Source organism: Cygnus atratus, chromosome 4 (genome assembly GCF_013377495.2).
Source record: "Cygnus atratus isolate AKBS03 ecotype Queensland, Australia chromosome 4, CAtr_DNAZoo_HiC_assembly, whole genome shotgun sequence".
NCBI classification, from domain to species: Eukaryota; Metazoa; Chordata; class Aves; order Anseriformes; family Anatidae; genus Cygnus; species Cygnus atratus.
The window spans coordinates 67,806,773-67,828,900 of record NC_066365.1 but is presented as its reverse complement, the minus strand read 5'-3'; the positions used below and the strand labels follow the sequence as shown (position 1 = coordinate 67,828,900).

General features: G+C 37.0%; 1 protein-coding gene across 1 annotated transcript in view; it reads left to right on the top strand.

Annotated features, from left to right (window-relative positions):
• RGS12 (regulator of G protein signaling 12) overlaps nucleotides 1-22,128 on the top strand; it is a 74,957-nt gene that overhangs the window by 32,101 nt on the left and 20,728 nt on the right. The window contains exons 4-5 of the mRNA XM_035547465.2: nucleotides 11,886-11,907; nucleotides 20,133-20,302. Of these exons, the coding sequence (XP_035403358.1) occupies nucleotides 11,886-11,907; nucleotides 20,133-20,302 (192 nt within the window). The remainder of the gene's footprint in view (nucleotides 1-11,885; nucleotides 11,908-20,132; nucleotides 20,303-22,128) is intronic.

Genomic DNA, 22,128 nt, shown 5'->3' with positions numbered 1-22,128 from the left:
TTTCCACTGACCTCATGGATTTTTTTAGTCGAGTGAAGCTTTAAGAGTCACCTGCGGAGTTTCTTCTAGATGAGTTGCTGCTCTTTATTTAATATTAAATGATCAAAATGTTTCATCTGCTCTTCTGATGCTTAAAAAAATGAAATAAATATCCCATCTTCTACTTCCCTCTAGATCAAAGAACTCCAAAAGGCTGGTATTTAAGCGTTATTTGTTGGGCAGAAAATATGTGCATTTCCTCCTGAAAACACCCAGATATTGCTGGTCTGTCTGGAGTGTAGGTGTGGTATTGAAAATGACGAGAATCATGTTTCACTTGGAACAAGATCCTTGTAAATGCCAGTGCCCTGCTTACTCAAAAGAACACGGAGCATTTTGGTAGGATGAGATAGGTTGCATAATATGCATACATGTGATTGTAATCATACTGAGACATGCACCTACATGCCAGAAACTGGAAGAAAATTACTGCGAGTCTTACAAGTTTAACTGTTCTTCTTCATCTTTTTTTTTTTTTTTTAAGTAATTTTAGATTATATTTTATTTTTAATAGGGATTGATTCACTTGGTTCGTTCGGATAATATCCAAGGGAAATGTATTAAAACTGAAGATACTTTGGAAGAGAAAATGATGTTGACTCAATGCTTAAACAAGTTCGGACAAAAGTTTAAGTCAGAGTCCTGTAGGCCTTTACCGAATGCATTTTACATTAGCAAACTTCTCAGCTGCACGTTGTTGTCTTTCGAGAAGCTTTTTTTGTTACGTAGGACCTGCCTAAACAACATTTTACGAGCTGCCTGCTCCTTTTGATGGGAAGATACAGAGCCACTGAGGGCGGAGAATTTGCTGGGGAGGGAGGAGAATGGGAGAGGTGTTGATAGGGCGACACACAGAGAGGCTTCATTTTTTTACTGGACTCTGGAAGAAGTAAATATGTGTTCAGAAAGAGCTTAATAATAAAGTTGAAGGGACTGTTTCTTAACAATGAGCTATTAAACTATTTATACATGGAGAAAACTTTTACTGATAGTCAAGTGTCTGTAAGTATAAAGTTTTGTTTGTCTAAAGCGAACAGAAAACAGCAGTATGGTTTAATGAGTAGTCTTCCAAGCTAAGAAATCTTGCAGTGAAATGTGATAAATAATGCTTCTAAGGATTCAATGAGTTTTTAAAGAGACAAAGTTCGTAAGTATAAGAATTTAAGTTAACTTTCTATATAAGCTCTATTATGAAATTAAGAATATAACATTTTTATAGACATGTCTTAAATAACATATTGTTTTTACAATTTAGAGTGGGTACAGTATACATACCGATGTTTCTCTATTTTTTTTTTTAAATTAGTCACTTAATTTTCACTGTATTTGTAGATGTGTTTCCATAAGGCAAGAATGTTGTAAAAGTTGTAAGTTACCTTCTAATTGTTACACTCCTTTTTATGTGTGCAGCTAAACTGATTTTTCTTCCAGCTGGATTTTTATCCAATAAAACAGACTCCAGATAGGATGAGTTATTAAAATAAATGAAAAGTGTTGGTAGAATATAGAATTTTGAGGTGTAAAGACTTCAGACAGCTTTTAGCTTTTTGCTGCTCAGAAAATGCACAGTTTGTAAGTGAAGGACCTAAATGTGTTATCAAATTTTGACATTTTAGCCTTATTATTTATATTTAGCCTTATATATGCCAACGTATAATGTCATTTGATGCTGAAAGTGTATTAGCAAAACTATTAGCTTTTAAAATGAAAAGGGAAAGAGAATTGTAAGGCTTAGAAAGATCCATCTGCACTGTTTCATTAAAAATGAGTAGTTTTCATGTTTGTTTTACATTGATTTCCTCAAAGTTTATTGATTCTTAGAGGCTTTATCTATAATAGGAAATTCAGAAGCGACTTTGTGTCTTAGGGATCTGTCACTTAATCATATCCTCCTTAATATGTAATTTAATTTTAATATACTATTAAGCTGCAATTCATCTTCTATCTGGATGTACAAGTAATGCATGCTGTTACTTCACGATTTTATTAGTGGAGGGAATTCAGCTGTCACACGATGTTGATCAACAGAAGAAAACCAGTGATGTTTGTCTCAAAAAGATTACTGAGTGTATTTTTTATTACCTATTTGTGGTCAGACTCCTCAGAAGTATATTTTAAATTTCAAAATGTGACTTTCAAAAGCAACTATTTGTTTTTAGTGGAGATTTCTGGATGGCAAATCTTTCCAAATTTATCATTTTGAAGTGTGTACATCAGTCTCGGAAAGGCAGGCAAACAGCAGGGGGCACTCGGGACAGCCGTTTGCAGCAAGTCTCTTTATTCACCGAATTTCCTGTATTATTGAAAGTCTTGGTATTTAAAGGTAGCTTCTTTCTCAGTTATTTATAAATGAACACATTCCAAATAGTTTGACTCGAAAATATTTTTCCTTAGTATAACCCTGCAGTATGAAGGACTTTTATCTTTAAAATTGGTAGAGGGAAACCACAACCTCGTAAACAGGAGAAACTTCCCTCTTTTAATCAGTAGCACATATGTGGTATGTTTACTGCTGAGTAGCTGACAAATCCTCCACCAAAATACATCTGGACAGATTCTAGAAAATTTGGAGAATTAGAAAAGAGATTTCTATTTCATTAAAAAGTTGTCTCAGTTTGTTTATAGGTTGTGATTCTCCTGCTTTACAGAAACTCGGGGTCAGTGAGCTAAATTAAATCCTGAACTTTACTTGGGCTTTCGTGCAAGTCGCTGCTGTTATCTTGAACATGGGATGCAGAAAGAAATACTTGATGAGAGTTACGTTTTTGGAGGAGTGGTCTGTTGATGCCAAATTTACTTTAGGAATTTGTGTTACCAAGAGTTCATCCAGAGGGTTGCCTCTTTCTAGTGGCCTCATATTTTTTTTGTGTGTGTGTTCTTCTTTTAGGAGTCAAGGATACATTAAATCCTATTCATCCTTTGACAAGTTCAAACTTATCCAGGCTTCCTGTCATTCTATCTTTCTCTTGAGCTTTTTCTTCTCTGAAAACAAGCATACAAAAGAAAATAAGAACAGGAAGTGGAGGGAGGGTGGAAGAGAAAAACAGATCGACCATATCTGGGGTCTCTACCCCTTCCCACAGTTTAGCTTCTAAGCAGATGGATGTGGGTTTAGAAATGTCGTCTTTGGTATATCTGAATAAGTTTTTTAAAGCTGTTGTGCCATATTTTAACACTTTCCATTAATAGCTTTGCAAATTAACATTCCTTCTGCTTTCGACCTTTGAACTCTGAGTTGCCTGCCGGGTTTACAGATACGATACACAAAATCATAAGATTTCAAAGCTGGCAGCTGCTAAAATAATCTATGGAATATAGAGGTAAATGATTTTTTTCAAGGGTTTTCAGAGTCTCATGACATTTTGCAGTCATTATCATTAACTGGTATTGTCTAACTGGTAGAGCTTCTTGTCAGTAGTGTCACTGTATGGAAAAAATGTGGACATGCGATGCTCAGTTCTTCAATGAAATAAAATTAACAACTATAGAGGTCTGTTTAAACTAAGGGATCATTAGGTTTATAACGCCAACCAGGAGTGCCTAGGATGTACAAAACATTGCCCACACACAGTGTTCCCAACCGTGCTTCACCACAGGTGCTCTGGTGCAGTGCTAGTCTTGCTGCTACATCCAATTACATGTAGGTATTTTCCCCCTAATCATTCTGATATACTTGTGGGTAAAAAGCACACCTGTTAAAACCATGCTGGCACATTTGGGCATTGAAGGAGGTTCCTGTAGGACTTAGGTTGGTCGTTAGCTGAATGCTGTGGATAAAAGGCTTTTCTGTGTTGCCCCAAAGGGGAGTTCCCAGGACAGCTCTCTGTTTGTGCTTTTCACTGATCCGATGTGAGGATTACTATGCACGCTATCACCTGTATATTTGTAACGTTGCTCTCTGGTTGTTTAAGGTATTGACTGACAGTGAAAAGACATTCTGCAGCCCACTTGGTTTCATGTCAAGCAATATGCGATATTTAAACAGACCTATGTGGCCTTTTAAAAATATATAGTCTTAATGCTTATCCACACACGGCAAAACTGTTCTTCTCTGCAAGTATCGCGGGAGATTTCCTACATCGTTATTTTAGGATTTTATAAAACTTATTCCTTCCTATCAACCTCCCTATTTGTTTCCATTGCATTTCTTCATGGTATCAAACACTAGGGGAAGACAGCACTGTGAAATGCAATGGTGTGCCTATTCAGATAACTAATCAGTTATAAATGAGCCTTGGCCATGGCAGCAGATTGTTCGTGTCTCTGGAATGCTTCTTTAAAGCATAGTTTCTCCCTTTGCATCTGTAATTACCTTGAAATTTCTTCTCTGCTCACTCTAAATTAAATCTGGGAGACTGAGTTGCTCAGTTTACTGAGACTCTTCAACGTAAATTCAGAAGCAGGACAATGTGCAGACTTGGACTGTCTTTGGCAAGCCAGTCTTTCTGTGAGATCCTGAGTAAAGGCTCTTCACTTCTTTTTGCCTCAGTTTCTCTCTGTGACAGTTCAGTGCAATATTCACCTTCTTCCTGGTGGTTTTATAGCAGGGCTGATCCTCGGAACTGGATGGGTGGATGTGGGGGATTCCATGTGCTGCCCTGAAAGAGGGAGATCCCTCTTACTAAGCTACTGCTCGTAATTCCGCCTTGGCTGCAAGGACATCCCACTAGCATAAAAATAATAAAAAAATGTTCGCTAATCATTCTTAATTTGTAATTCTGGCAATTATTTTTAGCAAAACTGGAATTCTGATTGCTTCAAAAGTACCAGAAAGGGATGTGTCGGGTACTATCACTATTTACTTGAGCACGGCAGCAAACTTCAGGATATCCTATACTTTCCATACCCAGTCTCCTGAAGACACTACTACCGCAGCAAATGAGGAGCACTTCCCTCTTGCATTACAAGTAGCTGCTTTTGCTCTCTCTCCTTAAGGCGCTGTGCACAGAGCTGCCTTGACATCAGTGAAGCATAGGCTGGGGTAGCGAAGAAGGAAGGGCAGAATATCCCTTGATTTCTGCAAGGAGGATTTTGTCTTTAGTGACAGCAGGCTGCACCTAGCTCTGGCAAAGATGCCAACTTTCCTTGTACCGTGGATTTTTACCTGCAATTGGCAGTGTTAACCACTGGAAAGTTAACCAGAATCGACCGTCCGAGGTCTTATTTTATTCTGGCTTGCATTATGTAAACCTCTGAAAATAATGGTTTACAACGTAAATGTTTCTATAAGTAATGTTAGGGTGATTAACTAATGTTTGGCTGAAAACTGTTTTGGAAATCTGTTTTCTCGAGCTCAGGACTTCTGCACAATTCAACTTCATTTTATTTTCCTGATTTTCGTATAGGAAACGCTTTAAAATACAATCAGCTCGATTTATATAAAACGATCTAGCTTTTCTGGTGAGAGATAATTGAGATCTAATCTGAATCCCTGACGAACCACAGCTTCCTGCATTGGCCTGTTGCTATGGGTAACATAAAGGGAGTAAAATAGAACTTCATACGAAATGCCTTTAAACTTTACTGGCATGTACAGGCATGGAATAGGGCTGATTTTTTAGTTTAATCTTTGAGAAGCTGATGTGCTAAGGAAATGCTTTTTCCATATTAAGTGAAGATGAATTTAGGAAGAGTACTGTTAGGAAAAATAACTGCTGTTTCTTATGAAGAGCGGGTAAGTGATATGAATTATATTTAGCTAAAGCAAGGCATCGTTGCAGTGAGAAATTAGAAGAGGCTATTGTTATTGGCAAGAAAACAGAGAAGAATGTTATCAGCTTCAGAATGCTTTTTATTTAGCCTTTCAGCTTTTTTGCTTTAAAGTATTTGAGTTAAAATTCCTTTCTAAATGCAAGCATTTGGCTATATTATCATAGAAGAGTAAAGGGAACCTTACTGTACCAGCTAACCTTCAGATTTTGTGATGTATTTTTGAACTGTGCCCAGTATGTATAAAGCTAAAAGATCAGTGAGTTTATAATCTGTCTATTTTTTTTAATTCTGTGCAATGTGTGTTGTGCATGCTTTCTGTACCATTATATCAATATTATATCTGTAGGTAAAACTGTATATATTTTTGTATATGTCTTTACCAACATAATTTTAAAGATGGATTTGACATTTAAACCACTGTGTTCCGTAAGATTGGTTTAGACTGGGGTAAAAAAGTTGAACATCTTTTTCTTAAAGGAATTCCAAATATCACATCGGTACTGCTCTGTGTTGTTTTTACAGATTCAAATGTACAGTAGTTGTGTTTTTTTTTTCCTGGAGAATTCATACCTCTCTAATACTTTTGTATTAGCTGTTGTAAATGCACTTCTTTGGTGGCAGAGAATTGAAAAGCCAAATTATGTAAGAGTTCTCCTTTAAGAAGCATTGTGAAGGGGCATCCTTTTCATAGATTTCTAAATCACTAAATTAATTGCAATCATATTTTAAACTGAGGATAAAAATAATATTACACTAATGTTTAGAAGAGATATGTATGTGAGGTTACTTATTAGAAGGAAAATCTATAATTAATATGTAAGTAATATGGATTTTGTTTTGATTTCAAATGTTAGGACAATGTTAACTGTATTTTGAGGCATTATCCCCCTCCCAGAGATCATCAGAGTTCCTGGCTTTTGTACAGTGTTAATACTATAATGCATTTAAAGGATAACAATACACGTAGGCAATGTAAGTCCTGGAGTAGTGTCTCTTAAGATCTAGGGACCTGCTTGCAATTCATCCCTTGGCAAAAAGAGAAGTTGCTTCAGGTGTTGTGAGGAGGAGTTGGAACAAAGCTGGCTGCAGGAGGCAGCTGGCCGGGTGCTAGGCTTTCCCTGAGCTCAGGGACAGGATGTTTGAAAGTTGGCTTTCGTATTGAGTCTGTAGATCTTCAGTGCTTTGTCTCTTAAAGAACATGACAAGTTTCCCAAAGTTATTTTGTATATTGAAATCATATGAGCAAATCAGTTTAGAAGGTCGGTGGAGCTAGGGAAGCTATTCCAAGCTGAAATGCCTAATTAGAGGGGCTTTTGGAAAGGAGAGGGCAGTATAATATAGTAATCAGCAAGTCTAACAGACTCCAAAGGCAGCAGTCAGAGAGCTCTGGATGCTGCAAAAAGTCAATGCCTATGTTGGAAGAGAGAGTGATTTAGAAAGGACACACAGAGGTCACTTATAATTCAAATCCCCCTTTCTCTGAATCTTTCTGGATGCCCATAAAAGAAATAGATATTTGTTTAGTCTGTGATTTTGTCATGGGTAGGGTAGCAGAGAACAATATTTTTTCACTCTGTTTAAAGATTTTTATCCCTGTGTATCTCAGAAATAGTTCAAAATATATATGGCTTTTTTTTTTTCCCCTCAGGAAGGTACTCACCCACATTCTATTAACAGAGATGATTTCATGTTGCTCCGTTTTATTGTTAAGGCCTGGCATTTCCTAGCGTGTGTCACCCCTCCCAGTCCCCCCATCTTTCCCTTTGTTCTCCTCGAGCACTTGAGCATGACTATTGATTTGGATGACAAATCCTGAGGAGGTGAAAAAGGACATTTTGTGTTGAGTTACCTGGGTAGTCTGTACACATGGGTTTATTTCTTCAGAATAGAGTCTGGGATATGGATAGAGTATTTTTGTTGTTGTTTTTTGGCAGCATGGTTTTGTGGCAGACCGTGTCAGTACTTAGTTAATTACCTGCGGCCTGATCCATGTAAAGGGCGACATTCCCTGGATCTAAGCAAATTTCCCAGATGAGAGTTTTTGTCAACTGAAAGATGTCTTCAAAGTAGTTTTATGCGGAGGTGCACACATCTAGCAGGTTATAGACCATGGGAGCTAACAGGTACAGGCTGCTTCAACCTTTTGAATTGCATTTTCCTTTAGTGCCCTCTCTCCTCTCCCCTGTTGTTGGGGCAAGAGGCTATGTTGTCTGGGTCTATTCTGGAATAAGAATTTTATATACTCACAAAGTAGTCTTCTCCCTGTTAATTATTGTAAGCTAATCCTCTTTTAGCTGTATTGCAAGCAGATCCTGAACATGACATCAAAAACCTTATGGGCCCTTCTGGTTTTTCCGCCTAGCAAAGAGAGTTGATCCAAAGAGAAATTCTTACATGTTTTCTCTTAATCCGAACCTTATGCTATCTAATATATGCTGAAACATTTGCCGATTTACAGAGACCTAAAACGCCTGTTACGGTGTGTGCTAACTGAGTGGGAAGCCGTTGCTCAGCTTGCTCGCCCTGGCGTTAAGCTCCTCGCTTGGATCACAGGGATCAAGATCTTGCCCTGAAGTCTAGGGAAGAGACTTGCATCCGTCACCACTGGCATGTGTGTCTGCACACCTCAGCTGCTAATCCAGCTGGAGGAGCAAGCAGAGTTCCGGTGAAGAGACATCCTGGAAGACATTTTCGTGCTCCTAAATTCGACTTTTTTAACGTTTTGGTACTTGTTACCATCAGGCTCCTGGCACACACCACGGGCTTTTTCCTACACCAGTTTGGAAGTCAGAGTAATTTGAAGAACTAATTTAAGTTCTTATCTGGTTGTGAAAGATTTGAGGGTTGAATACAATTCAGATTTTATCTCGGAGTGATAGTTCATATAGTTCACAAAACAGATACATATATGTCCTGTCATTTGGAATGAAAGTCTTTTTTTTGACCTTCACCTTGACCCTACCTGGTACAGGCTCATACTGTATCTTTCCTTATCTTTCAGAAATGGCTACATAAAAGAACCATTCCATTTTATTGCTTTGTAATAGTTATGTTTTCTAATAGGTAGTTCTTAGTAGGTATATGGTAAGTGTTAAATTTCATCGAAAAATCAATTTTTATATGTATAGGAGATCAAATTTTGTCCTGAAGAGCCTCCAGTGGTGGTGAGCATGAACAGTGAAGAATGAAAACCAGCCCCCACCATATACTGAATTTTTAAAATGAGATCATCATAGTATTTAAAAAAATCTGGTCTTGCAACTTACACCTGTGGACAAATCTAGACAAGTTTCAGCTGAACGGTTTAGAAGAAAAACTGCTTTGTATAAATGTGGACTGTATGCAATTTCTGACAGGTTTATATTAATACTTCTAAGTATTCACAAACGTGTTTTGAACATAGTACTGTACATTCTTGCACAATAATTACAAGCTTTAGTTTCCAGCTGGCTTTGTTGAATTAAGTGGATTGAGTTCAGATGCATAGCCGAATTTAAAGAAATGTTCTTACAATACATTTAGTTCTGTGATCTAAAAACGTAAAGTGATATCCTTGGAAAGTGCTGGGTAATTTTAGAGGGAGCCAACGGGAATTTGGAATATCTTAGAACAAAAAAAGGTGGCTGGTATTTAGATGAGAAATTCTGTTCTTCCTATGGGTTCCTTTTTTTTTTTTTTGTTGGTATGTTTAAACATAACGATTACTAAGGTGGCCTTGCTTAGAGAAATTTTGAGATATTGATACATGCAATTAACATGCATTAGCCAAAGCATTCAAAATAAACAAACACCAAAGCCAACCCATGGTATGTAGGAGGCCCACTGCCTTTTAAAGCTAAATGGCTTTAAGTAAAACTCCATCTCACTGTCCACAGAACGTAATTAAGTGTGGTCCTATCACTGTAATTTTTCAGCTTTTCAGCAAAATCACACAATTTTTCTAAAAGTTGTGGAAATATTCTTTTTCTATCATGAGAACCCTGCTAATTTTACTTCTTACCTTTCACAAACATGAAGGAGGAGAATCATACTTAATGTTTTTATCTAGATTCATGGAACTTGCCAAAGTAAATGACTGTTCCTAAAATGTATACATTTTGAAAGTATTTTTTTTTTAATTTTCTGTCTTCTATGTAAAGTGATGCTACTACTTTATTTTCTTCGTTCTTTGAGAAAAAAAAAAAAGATTTTTATTTATCAGCTGTTCAAGAAGTATTTGGACAATGCTCTCAGACACATGGTCTGACTTTTTGGGCGGTCCAACCCAGAAGCTGGACTCGATGATCCTTGGGGTCCCTTCCAACATGGGATATTCTGTGATTCTATGGTCTGCAGAGCATGCAAATAAGAAATTAGAAGCAATTATATTGATAGCTGCCTTAAGGTAATTTGTGATCAAAGGTGAGAAGTTTAGGGTAGGTAAACACACAAACTTCAAAATTTCACTAAAAGTCTAATTGTCCTTGAAAATTTGATGTAAAAGGAAGGTAAATTAAAATTTCTAGATTGTGAAGATGAGTTAAGTTACAAGTTATGAATGCATAATATACTTGCTAAACTTCATGCAAAAGAAAAGTAGAAAAGATGTCCTACACCTCACTGAGTGCATTTTTGATAACGAGTGCATTTTTGATACCCAAAACAGTGCTGTTAAGCAAGCAAGAGGCCTAGACACACATTTGACTGTCTTATTATGTTTCATAGATTCAGAAGCCTTTATCTCTGTGTAGTTTAACAAGAAGGGTTATCTTTTTTTTTTTCTTGATGGATTTGTGTTTATCTGAACTAGCACTGGAGGAATGCTGTCAATAGAGATTAATTTAGACTTTGAAAATTCCAGAATACTTTTATGAAAAACTAGATCAGATCCTCTGCTGATTAGGGGAACGATGGTGCTGCAGCAGTTTACAGAAGGCAATGTTCTTCAGATAGCATCAACAGCAGGATGAAATGCTGCAGTGAAACACAGAAAGAAAGAAAGAAAGAAAGAAAGAAAGAAGGGAGAAGAAATAATTCTTTTAAAGATTACTAAAGGTTTTTGTGGATTTTGAGGGGGAGAGGGAATGTTTGTTAGCAAGGTTGACAAATTATGGATAGGCAGCTTTTCTCTTGAGCTGTGTTCATATGCCTGTTTTTTCTTCTGTGTGTTTTCTGTCTTGGAAATATTACAGATATATAGGGCATTCTTTCCTAGTTCTTTAAGCAGCCATACAAAATAGGACTATTTGAACTATTTAGGAAGTTATTTAAGGCTCAATGATGCTTTAAATCATCGAGGAAAGATTCTCCAAGATTATTTCCAAGTTAAAATAATAGTAAGTTTTAACAGCCATTGAAAATCAGTACAAGCTTCAATCTAAAAATCAGTTGTCCTTCCAGTCTTTCACTCAGCTGAGTGTTGAGGTGCCAGCTCTGGAGGACACATTTGGGAAACTTTCACCTTGTTGATTTTTAGACAAATCTTAGCTGCCTTGAGGTAGTTTGCTTTCAAAGGTGAGATGGTTAGGGTTGATAAACGCACAAACTTCAACATTTCACTAAGAAGTCCAATTGTCCTTGAAAATGTGATGTAAGATACTATTAGAGATGGTGGGGAGTTCAGTCCTAGCTTATTGGAAACACTCTAACACCTTTCTGGCTCTGTGGAAGTCAGAGACCATCAGCAGGGGAAGTTTTCAGACTCTTCTGAATGCCAAAACATCTGAATTTTAATTTTGATTCCACCTATCTCCATATATTGCAGTAAAATAAGGTCTATGAGGTGTTCTTTTAATTTTAAGTCCTTGTCGGTCACTTTTAAGGTATCTGCTTTCTCCCATACACCAACTGATGGACTTTATTCATCTAAGAAGAAGGTTGAAATCAGTGCTGCTACTCACAGCAGGAAGTACTTTGTCCAGTAAATATTTGTGGGATCAAGTTCCAGGAGTGGTTGAAAGGACAAGGGAGATTTTCATGGTGGGGAGGAAACACCTGTGAGAAAATACCAGCTGGTATCATCTCTCACATTATCTGTTGTATTAACAATATGATGATAAAATTAACTAACCCTTCAAATAATATGTGAATCTCAGAGATTTCTAATACTTGTCATGAAACTTAAGTAACACTTATTTTTCTCTTTCTTATTGCAGTCAGCAACTGTCTCTGATGGAGGTAAGCTGAAGCTTGTTTTTATTTTTATAATGAAAAAGAATCAAATTTTCCCCATTAAGCAATGTAGCATGTGGTAAATAAGGTGATGTTTTGCAAGATGAGAGTCCAAAGTGGTACAGCACTTTGTGACTTCTTCAGGAGCTACACCAGTGAAAATGTTGCAGGATTATGTTCACATGCTTTCACTGATTTGATTTTTTTTGTGTGTGTGTTTTGTGTATTTCCCTATTTGCACATTTTTATTATAACTAAGATTCTTCATTCATAATAATAAAGAGGCAGAGCTAGATGTCTTCCATATAATTGGATGTTAGATAAAATCTTTTTCTGTATTTTATTGTCCCTTACATACACTGTTGGCTTTTGAAGAGAGATGCACTAGCTGCTAAGTTGTAAGCTGTTGAGGTGGAAAAGGTTAAGGTTGAAATTTCTTTATGCCTTTTGAGAAGGGGTAAGTAATTCGATAATTGTAAAATCTCAGCATAAAGCTTTTGCAGTCCTGGAGTACTTCTAAGTAAGCTCTTTGCGTCACCTAAGCTTGTTTGTTTTGATTTTAAAACGGCTTTAATGCTTTAAAGGGCTGTCCACTCTTTGTTAAACATTAGAAGATGATTTCTCTGAATCTTTGAAGTTAATTGAAACAGTTTAAGTATGCTTCCTTAATGGAATAAAGAAATGTGTGTAGTTTAGAGTATAAAAGAGATGGTTTTTCTCACTTCTCCTGCTTGGCAGGAGTTGGTTCAATTGATCCTCCAGAGAAATTCACTTACATACATATTATTATGTTTGGTATTCTTTCACAACACTAAAAAGACAATTTTCTTAGATATGAAGGAGACAAACTGTTCTAATCAGTGCTGTAAAGCTGAAGAAATGTTGTAAATGGTAAGGATAATTTTTTATATTACATGCAAATGTAAATGCAAAAGTAGCAATACTCTTCACAAAATTCCATCATGTCTTAATTTCTGATTTCTTACAATATTAAAATTACAGTTGAGAAATATTACTGTTTTAGTCCTTTGGGCAGAGCCATTTTCCAACGGCTGGCTGACTCATCGTAAGGTATTTTTCTTCTCCACTGCTGTAACAGTACTTCTGTCCCGATGAGAAGCTAGACTCTATAATGTATTTGTCTGATCTGCAAAGTGGCAACAGAATGGAACAGAAAATAATTGTCTGTTCTGCTTCCTATTTCTAAAATACAGCCGTTGTTTTTGTGGGAAAAACATGTATTTTTCCCTGGATGATACCTCTTTTATACAAACATCAAGGAAGACAAAGCACAGACTTCTGGTTGGATGTAGTTGGATTAAATTCCAGGTGCTGGGGGGCAAAAAAGTTGATTGATCTTTTTAAGCTAAAAGTAGAATGTGCTTGTGTCTTTTTTTCCTTGAAGGTTCTCCTCCTATATTAATGAAAATTGTTTTACTCCTGTTGCCTACCCAAACTTGGAGATCCCTGTGATATTACTCATCTGATAGTCATTTCAAGCTTCCAGCTGAAAGTTTATTTTGAAGATCTGACTTATTTTCAGTTTTTCCAGTATGGCTACTTGCATTTCTTTCCAATTCCATAGGTAATTGTGTTTTCACAGTTAATTCTGTCCAGTTTTGTGAAGAAATGAGAACTGAGGGCCCTGTAGGCTGCAGAGGGGAAAGAACAGATAGGAACTTCTATGCGTTTTTTCTGCCAAGTTGTATGTCCTACTATTTTTTTCAGCCAGTGCTGAAGATTTAACATGGACTCTTTCTTCATTCTTAAATGGTACCCAGGGAAGAGAGGGCATAATTTATGTAAGATGCAGTAGTTGAACTCTGATAAGTAATATTGAATAAACGCTTGAATACTGAGAAAGAAGTTTGGAAAAATAAGAACCAAAGAGAATATAGCCAACTGTAATGAAAGAAAATCCTAATCCATTTCCTTGAGTAAAAGCTCTGATTCATGTCTGAATTACGTTTTCAGGCTTTCACTTTTATCGAAATTGTCACAGCACTGAAAAGTTTTCCAATCTTCTCAAATTTCACTAATACATTAATAGATCCACAGATTTACACATTTTAGAGAACATCTAAATTAGAGAGATTTGCACCAGTGTAGCTATTAGTATAGCAGTGTGTATTTCCCTCCCTAGACAGAGTGTTTGTACATGTATGTGGTATAAATACTGTTGTTAAGCTTCAGTCTGGGAAGGGAAATTGATGTTTGAAAAGCAATAATAATGTGTTTATATACATCCTTTCTGTATAATAGGAGGCACAACAGCTCTCTGCACATTTTCTTCCCAAAGTCAATTAAGCCTCGTGTCATATGGATTTTATTATGTCAGAGACAGGCACTGGAAACCATCTACCCCTTGTAGAAGTTTTACATGGTAACTCTGCTTATGCAAGGCTACGATGTTGTCATTAGCTAAAACTGCGTGCTTGGGCTTTGTAAAAGGGGTAAAAGATCTAGATCCTTGAGTTAACGGTGTTTCCAGAGATACTGACCTGCTGCAATGCTAACTGTGTCTGACCTGCTTAATGAATTGCAGACAATCAGAATGCAAACTGTAATACTGCTGCAAGATCACTGCTATAGATCAGTTACAGCACCTATGCTGTGGGAACAGCAGAAACCATTTTATGTTACTACAACTATGGGTAATTAGCAGATTGCTCCTACTTCCCACCCTGGAAACTATACGTTCCTGCTAGAGCAGGAGTAGGAGAGTGCTGACACAGCATGCCCCAGCCTGGCTGATGTTTTGAGCACAGTGCAATCTAAATCATCTTAGGGATGATCATTAGTCCCCAGCTAGTTTCTGGCTTTCACTATTGATACCTAGACGGCACTTTACAAAGGGCAAACCTTAAGGTCAAAGGGCATGTAATAAAAGTACACCATCATTCGTCTCCCAGACAGATGGTCCCAGGTGGTGAGGTATCTTAATAGCTCTTTTAGGAATCTCTAACTCAATTCTTACCTGCTATTCCCTACAGAGATCAGTTCCACGATGCTGAAGTCTATTATTTCCACATACTGAAGTGTATCACATACTATAGGCATGTCTTTTTCCTGAGATACCACTTTGCTGTTGCGTCAGCTCACTTCTGGTTTTAGTGTTCATCATCCAGAAATAATTTTCATAAGGAAAAAGTCCTGAAGAATCTTTTGAAAGGAATCTGATGTTTAGAATACATTTTTACATTATTTATTATTCTAAAAAGTAACTAAAGAAGGTAGCACAAGAAATCCATAATGAAATACAAAATAAAACAAACCACTACCGTTTACACTGTAAATACAGAGGCATTATTTCCTCCAGCAGGTATACAACTTATTTTTCAGTTACGTTGGCAGTGCGTGCTGTAGCTGTGTTCCACTCTAACATGAATAATTCAAGCTCCTTTAGCAGCAGTGGCAAAAGGTCTTTTCTTTAAATTATTTATGGAGCATTTTTATAGTGCTTTGTGTTAAGTATACTATTGGCTTCCTCTGCTTGAAGCCATGAGGGTAAAGAATCGATTTGTTTAAAATGGTGTAAAAAGCTACCAGGAATTGCTGGAGGAGGACGCGTTAGCTTCCCGTATCCCAAAGTTGCAGAGGAACAATGTACCGGGCAGTGAGGCCAGCCTTCACCCTATGGGTTCCGGGACGTTACAGCTGAACTTGGTATGGATTCAGAAGGATGGCTTTCAGTGAATGCCTTGAAGTATTTGATTAAGTGGCACCACAGTGGTTCGTATCAGCTTTATCCAGGTAATGTATTTAGTGATTAACTGGAATATCTTAATTATATGAGTGTGTGCATTCAGATGATTACTAGGAGTATGTGGAGCTGCTCACAATAATAAAAAGGTATTAGTAGGTTGAGAAATATAAATGGATTTTATGAAAAAATGCTTAGAAAAATATCCTTAATTGCATTCAGACTTATTGCTTTACATGATTTAAATCAAAACTCTCAAAGCCATCTTATCCGGAATACTTTGAAGATTTCAGATGATTAAATGTGTGTACTTTCTTACATACCACTTTCTTGTGTAAACACAAAAGGTGTAAAAGGTGGTATGGATTTTAGGAAGTATTCTTTATCAGTTCTGTGTTTGAAGATGGCAATAAATGAACCAGTGAGTTTGCACAGGCAGTGGTACTTCCTCGCTAGGTACGGTAGTTCTCGGACAGAACAGGAATAAATTTAGGTCCCCTGGATTCCTGATGCTTCAGTAAGGAGCCTCCTTTTACAGGTAATGCAAGCTGGGTCAGTGCTCCTGCACAATACGGAAAAAGGAAGAAAGGAAGGTATTTGGAAGCTTTGCACAGCCGTGTGATTAAAGTGTTTGAGGGTGAGGAGTCAGCGCTCTAGGTCTGAGGGCACAGAGCGATCATAGAGGAAATAGGTGACTGGGTTGGAAAGTGGCCCTATTCCTCCTCTGCAGGGTGGGCTGTGTGTAGCTAGGAATGCAAGTGGTGCGAGTCAGGAAACCTGACACGGCAGGCTTACAGGGGAAGCATTCCTCTGCAGCCGGAGCGGAACAGGAGTTACAGCTTATACACTCTTCATTTAAGTGTGATTTGGATAAATTATGTCCTAGTGTGAGAGTTGGTGATATTTTTCCCCCTTTCTTTCTGATTCTAGATTACACACTGGTTAACTTAATTACAACCATTGATGCATGTACTTAAAGAAGCACCAATAACCAAGCCTTGTCCTGGGGAATAACCTTGTTCTGCATTGTTTCCAGGTTAACAGGTACTCCAGCAGAAATCTGTACCCCTTCTAAAAGCAAACTGCATTTCCTTTTTAAGGGAAAACAAAGCGGTGCCAGGGTTAACGGTACTTTCTGAAAAAATCTGAGTTAGCTAAATAAAGTCCAGCAGAACAGAAACAGTTTACTGAGAATGAGTAAGCCCTTAATGCTGCTCTAACGCTTCGGAGGACCGGTGCCAGTAGCTCTCAGAGCTGTTGAAAATGCAGTCTTATTTTGATTCATTTGTTTTCATGGGACCTCCAGAGTCGGCAGCATATCAGAGGGATGAGAAACCAGCATAGTTTATAGCAAATGTAACTCTGACAAGCTGGAGAGTGAGCAGCTGCTAGCAATTAGAGGTAGTTAGCAGTTACCGATTGGTGTAAACACCCGGACTGTAATTGCAATTCGGTCTTCCTCCCTACCATGAGGAAGCTGAACAGTCACGCATGGGAGGAGGGAGAAGCTGCTCCTGTAAAGACTGCTGTGCCTACCATTTCCCAATCCCCAGGAGTCCTACGGCACTGTGACTTGCCCTTTAGGGCTGAGCAGTTCCTGTGGCTACTCCCTAATCTCCCTCTGTCACCCACGTAGGGTTAGGCAGGTTGGTATGTGGGATGAGTTTACCTTTTGGAGTCTGCCTCAATGGGCCTAGGAAACTTTCATCGTTCGTCACCGGAGAACTCCGGGCATCGAACCCTCTCGTAGTGAGGCAGTAACATCTGAAACTGTTCCAGATATATCGAGAAGTGGGTGTCTATTTATATCCTGGACTGAAAATTAAAACGTATCCACCTGCAGAGTTAAAGCAAAATACTCCTGGTAATAAATTTAGCTGTAATTCTCTTCAGATTCACATTAGCTTCTTTCACAATAGTTTCACTGTGGTGACAGGTATTCTCTAATGAGGCTAACAGTTGACTTGGTTATGCTCTTTGATATGTCTTACAGGAAAAAGTGAATAAATATTTGTTATAAGGAAACTTAGCGTTATTTGCTGAGTCTTTTTCATTAGCTTTGATTAACATGACTATTAGGCAAATAAAAAATGTTTTTATGCCTAATGTATTATTATGCTCCTTAAATATTATCCTTGTTGAAAATACAATTTTTCATTTTCCCCTAATCTAATTCTGTATCTTTTTTGCAACGTTTTGCTTAAACAATAGCTTTGCTTACAGAAAATTGCAGTAGTTAACTTTCACATCTTAGTAAATATTTGTAAGCTACAGAATACATACAAAAATGAAGTTTCAGAACTATTTTTGTCTTTAAAATTTCTTATTTTTATAATTATGTTTATAACTTTTTGGTGTGTTTGTAACCATTTTTGAGTGGCCCTTTTTTTCAAAGTTCATACTTCCAGCGAAGAAAAATAATGTTTTGTGACATAGAGTTTGGAAATGCAAAGTCATTCCTAATATATAATGGAAAAGGAGACCTTGAGAGATCTTATAGAATAGCAATTTTGTTGGAATTACTCCTTGCTTTAGTTTATTTGGGAGATTAACTGAGGAAAATAAACAACAGTAAAAATGTTTCTGTGAAGAATAGGCCATTCTTCATGGGTTGTGAATTCAGTTTCCTCAACCAGCTTGCATTTATAGTGAGCTTTAGCTTTGCTTTTCTATTTGGCGTAGAATTATTGAAGACACCATTATTTTATTTGAGGAAAGTATTTTCTCACATCTGTTACTGCTAATTTTTCAACGAATTGAAAGATTACCTGTTTTTATCCCTTCATCACAAATTTATTTGGTTTGGCATGTCTCAGGTCCAACCTCCTGCTCTAAGCAGGGTCCATTTTGAGACAGGGTTCTTCAAGGCTTTATTCAGTTATGTCTTCACAATTAAACCTCAGATTCACTCTGTGAATCAGTAACTGTGAGTACTTCTATACTGATTTTACATTTGTGTAAGCTGAGAGATGGAGAGAATGGTGGTTTGTAAAAGGACATGCAACAAATAAACGACAAGTGTGTGAATAATTCCCTGCTGTATACAGTTTCCACTTTACTTAGAAAAGTCAGTTCTTTCAGTTTTCCACTATGTGAGCAAGTGGTCGATTCTTCAATATTTTTTGTGTGTACTGTATTTACTGATATATAGAAAAGATGGTTTTGGTTTAATACTTGAAGTTATAACAGTCATGCTGCTGCACAAGGTTGTATTTTCCTAAATTTTCTATGGATTCTTGTTTATTTGTCTTTCAGAATACAAAAGCCATTTCTGTTGTTTCCGAGATTTAAAGTATCGGGTCATTTCTCAACTTCATCCTGAAAGAGGGCACTGAGCGAGCGTAGGGTAACACTGAGTTTCTGAGTCAGTATTGCTTGCCACCTGCCGTCTTCAAGAGCTGACCACAGCCTGCCACTGTTATTCTCACTTATTCCGTATATTATTATAGCTACCATTTTAGTAGATAAATTGAAGCAACATCATATTATTATTATTTTTTTCCTTTTGGTTGTTTGTTTGAGGTGGCTAATGAGTGTATGAGTGTGTCATCTCAACATTGTTTTGTGTATGAATCTGTAGTGGTGGTATGTAGTCTCCCATTTTGAATATTTAATTTTTTTCCTATGCTTAGCTTGAAAATGCTGGTAGTTTAATTCTCTCTTGGTTGTTTCATTAGGAAAATGTTATATTTAGATATGCAAATTATTATACTAAAGCAGGCTATTTAGGTATTATAGAATTTTTCTAGTGATCACTTATGTCAAGAAGACCCCCAAATACCCCAGCAAGGACAGGATGAGAAGCAGCCTCCTCTTAGAAGTGTCCCGCTGGGTGCTGCATCACGCAGACTAGGGGAACATTGAGGTCCCCAGATAGCTGCTGATTGTTGACTCGAGTATGGAATGGAGTCTTGGATCCCTGTTTTTGTCAGAAACTCCCAATCAAATTAGGATTTATGGATTGACCCATCTGCTTCCCAAGGATAAGGGGGACATCTGTTACTAGCTCATTTTCGTTGATAGTACTATTTTAAGTTGGCTTTTCTCCTAAACTTTCAGCATTTAGCAAGAATCTCTCATTCCATGAAACACTTCAGAAAGCCTCTGACTACTGATAGCAAAATTTCATACAATTTTCAATCTCCTATCATCAAGTAGTTTTTTCTTTTTCCCCACTTTCTGGTGAATGGTAGATTATTAAAAACCTATCTTCCTTGGATAACCTTACAAAAGATTGCAGTCCATGTGGTGAGGAATGTTAGCAGAATCCACTGCTTGCTTCTTTTGCTTCTGGTAGGGCATTGCCGCTAAGATACTCATTTAATTTTCTTTTGAACAGAAGAAAATTGAGAGATGGTTATTATTATTATTTTCTAAGTAGGTGCCCCTTATAAGCAATGCCGAGAGCTTTTGAAGTCTCTACTACTATGAGCTTGTGAAAGAGACGTGATAAATGAAGAAAACCGTGCTGCAGAGGAAAGAGTAAAAGTGAATAATATTTTATTAACTTTTTTTTTTTTTTTAACAGAGCTGAATAGTACTGATTTGAAAGATTGCATCAGTGAGAACAGCCTCAGTAGCAATGCTAGTCTTCCCAGTGTACAGAGCTGTCGTCGACTTCGAGACAGAAGAGTTGCAAGCTGGGCAGTTTCATTCGAGCGTCTTCTTCAGGATCCTCTTGGTGTTAAATATTTTTCGGTAAGGTTTGAGAAATAGTAAGAGGCCTTTCAAACTACCTGATATCACTGTTGTAATTTTTTTTTTCCTTTTGTGATGCTATCCTTACATAGGACAAGAGATAGGAGTTCATTGTTGCACAGTGGTTATCTCAACGTCTTTTAAGTTTAAATTGGTTCACAGCTTAATAAGAGTTCATAGTAATACGTATTTTCATGAATTATCCTGCATTTTATCTGAGATTCAGATAAAATGGAGGGTACGTTTTTCTTTGTACCAGAATTTTTAGTAAGATTCCACATTTTGTATAACATTTCTATTTGTTTATATTTTGTATCTGTTGCCTTTTTACGAGAAAAGAGTTAATGATTTACTCTCATATTTGCCTGCTGAAATGTTTGGAAGTTTTACTTAAATGTTGGAAACCATGCAGAAGATTTTTTTGATGATACAATGGCTTATCTTCCTGCAAAACCTTTTTTAGAAATATTTTTTGAAGTAGTTAGGTAGCTTAGAGCAGTGGTTAAAGCTGCAGTTTTCAGGAGCAGAGTTGAGTATTTGCAAAGCATAAATTAAACTTCTTCACGGGACATTTATGAAGTCATAAATAGTATCTTTATTTTACATATAAGGAAGTCGAGGTGTATATGGTTTTGCATTGTTGCTCAGAAAGTCTGTTGTTGATTCTGTACGTTGTACAAGGACTTTTTGTGCTGCCCAAATAATTCTCTCAAAAAGAACATAAGGAAACTTATGGTATCAGAGACGTAGATTTCTGGAATCTGCAGTAACTCCTTTACTTGATATGAAAGTACATTAAAATGATTAATAGTCAGACTTCCAGCTTAAATGGTGAGGGAACATGAAAAACAGATTAACAGTGAATGCCTGTTTGAGGAAACAGAACACGTAAAAGCAAAATGATACATCCTAGATATTAAGTTCCCTGTCTTTCCATTTTTCTTAGCAGAGTATTTTAAGAGCCATAAGCATTTTTGCTTAGATATTGAGATTCTCCTCATAATGAAAGAAAAATTACAATTTTGATCGAATGTTAGAGTCCACCTAAAAAGGATATAGTTCTACTGAAAGACAGTAGAAGTTAGTTGTCCTTTCTCATTACTTTTAAACCACCAGTAGGCTTACTTATGTATACATAAGAAATTGCTGCAGTCTTTTTCAGTACTATGAATGTTCAAACTTTTATTAAGAAGTTTGAAAGTAACTAGTGTTTATTGAATTTTCAGATTAAATGTTAAAATTGCACTTCAGTTCAGCAAAAGGCGATCTTGGATATTAAATTCAGGAAGTTTCACTTTTTCCCCATTCTAATTAAAAATTATTTTTTACAACTTTACAAAAATACATGTGTTAAATACTCAATTTAAAGAAAGGGAGTGCTGAAATTTATTGTGCACCACCATTTTCTTGAGGCCCAGGAGAGATCCAGGGCTATTGTTCAACTCTACCTGCTACCTGGATACTGTAATGCCATGTAATCTGGCGTAAAGTAGAATCATGGTAGCTGAATGAAATGCCTTTGCAAGTGACAGGTTAACATTCCTTCAAAAGGAAATTCTAAAAGCCCATGGACTCAGAAGGAAATCACCTATAACTAGCCAGATGGCGCAGATATCCACCAGGGTTCAAGAATCTCAGAGCACCAGCATGTAATTTACGATTGCGTAGTAGCATCTGGGTCCATTTACGATTCAGAATACAGAGGCTTTCCTGAAGACAGCTTTGTCACACAGCAGAAATTACTCTTGAAGAAGAGATTTTGCATGTTTTGCAAATACTCACATTTTGCATAATAGTCTGTTGATGAGAGCAGTCATCCAGGAAGT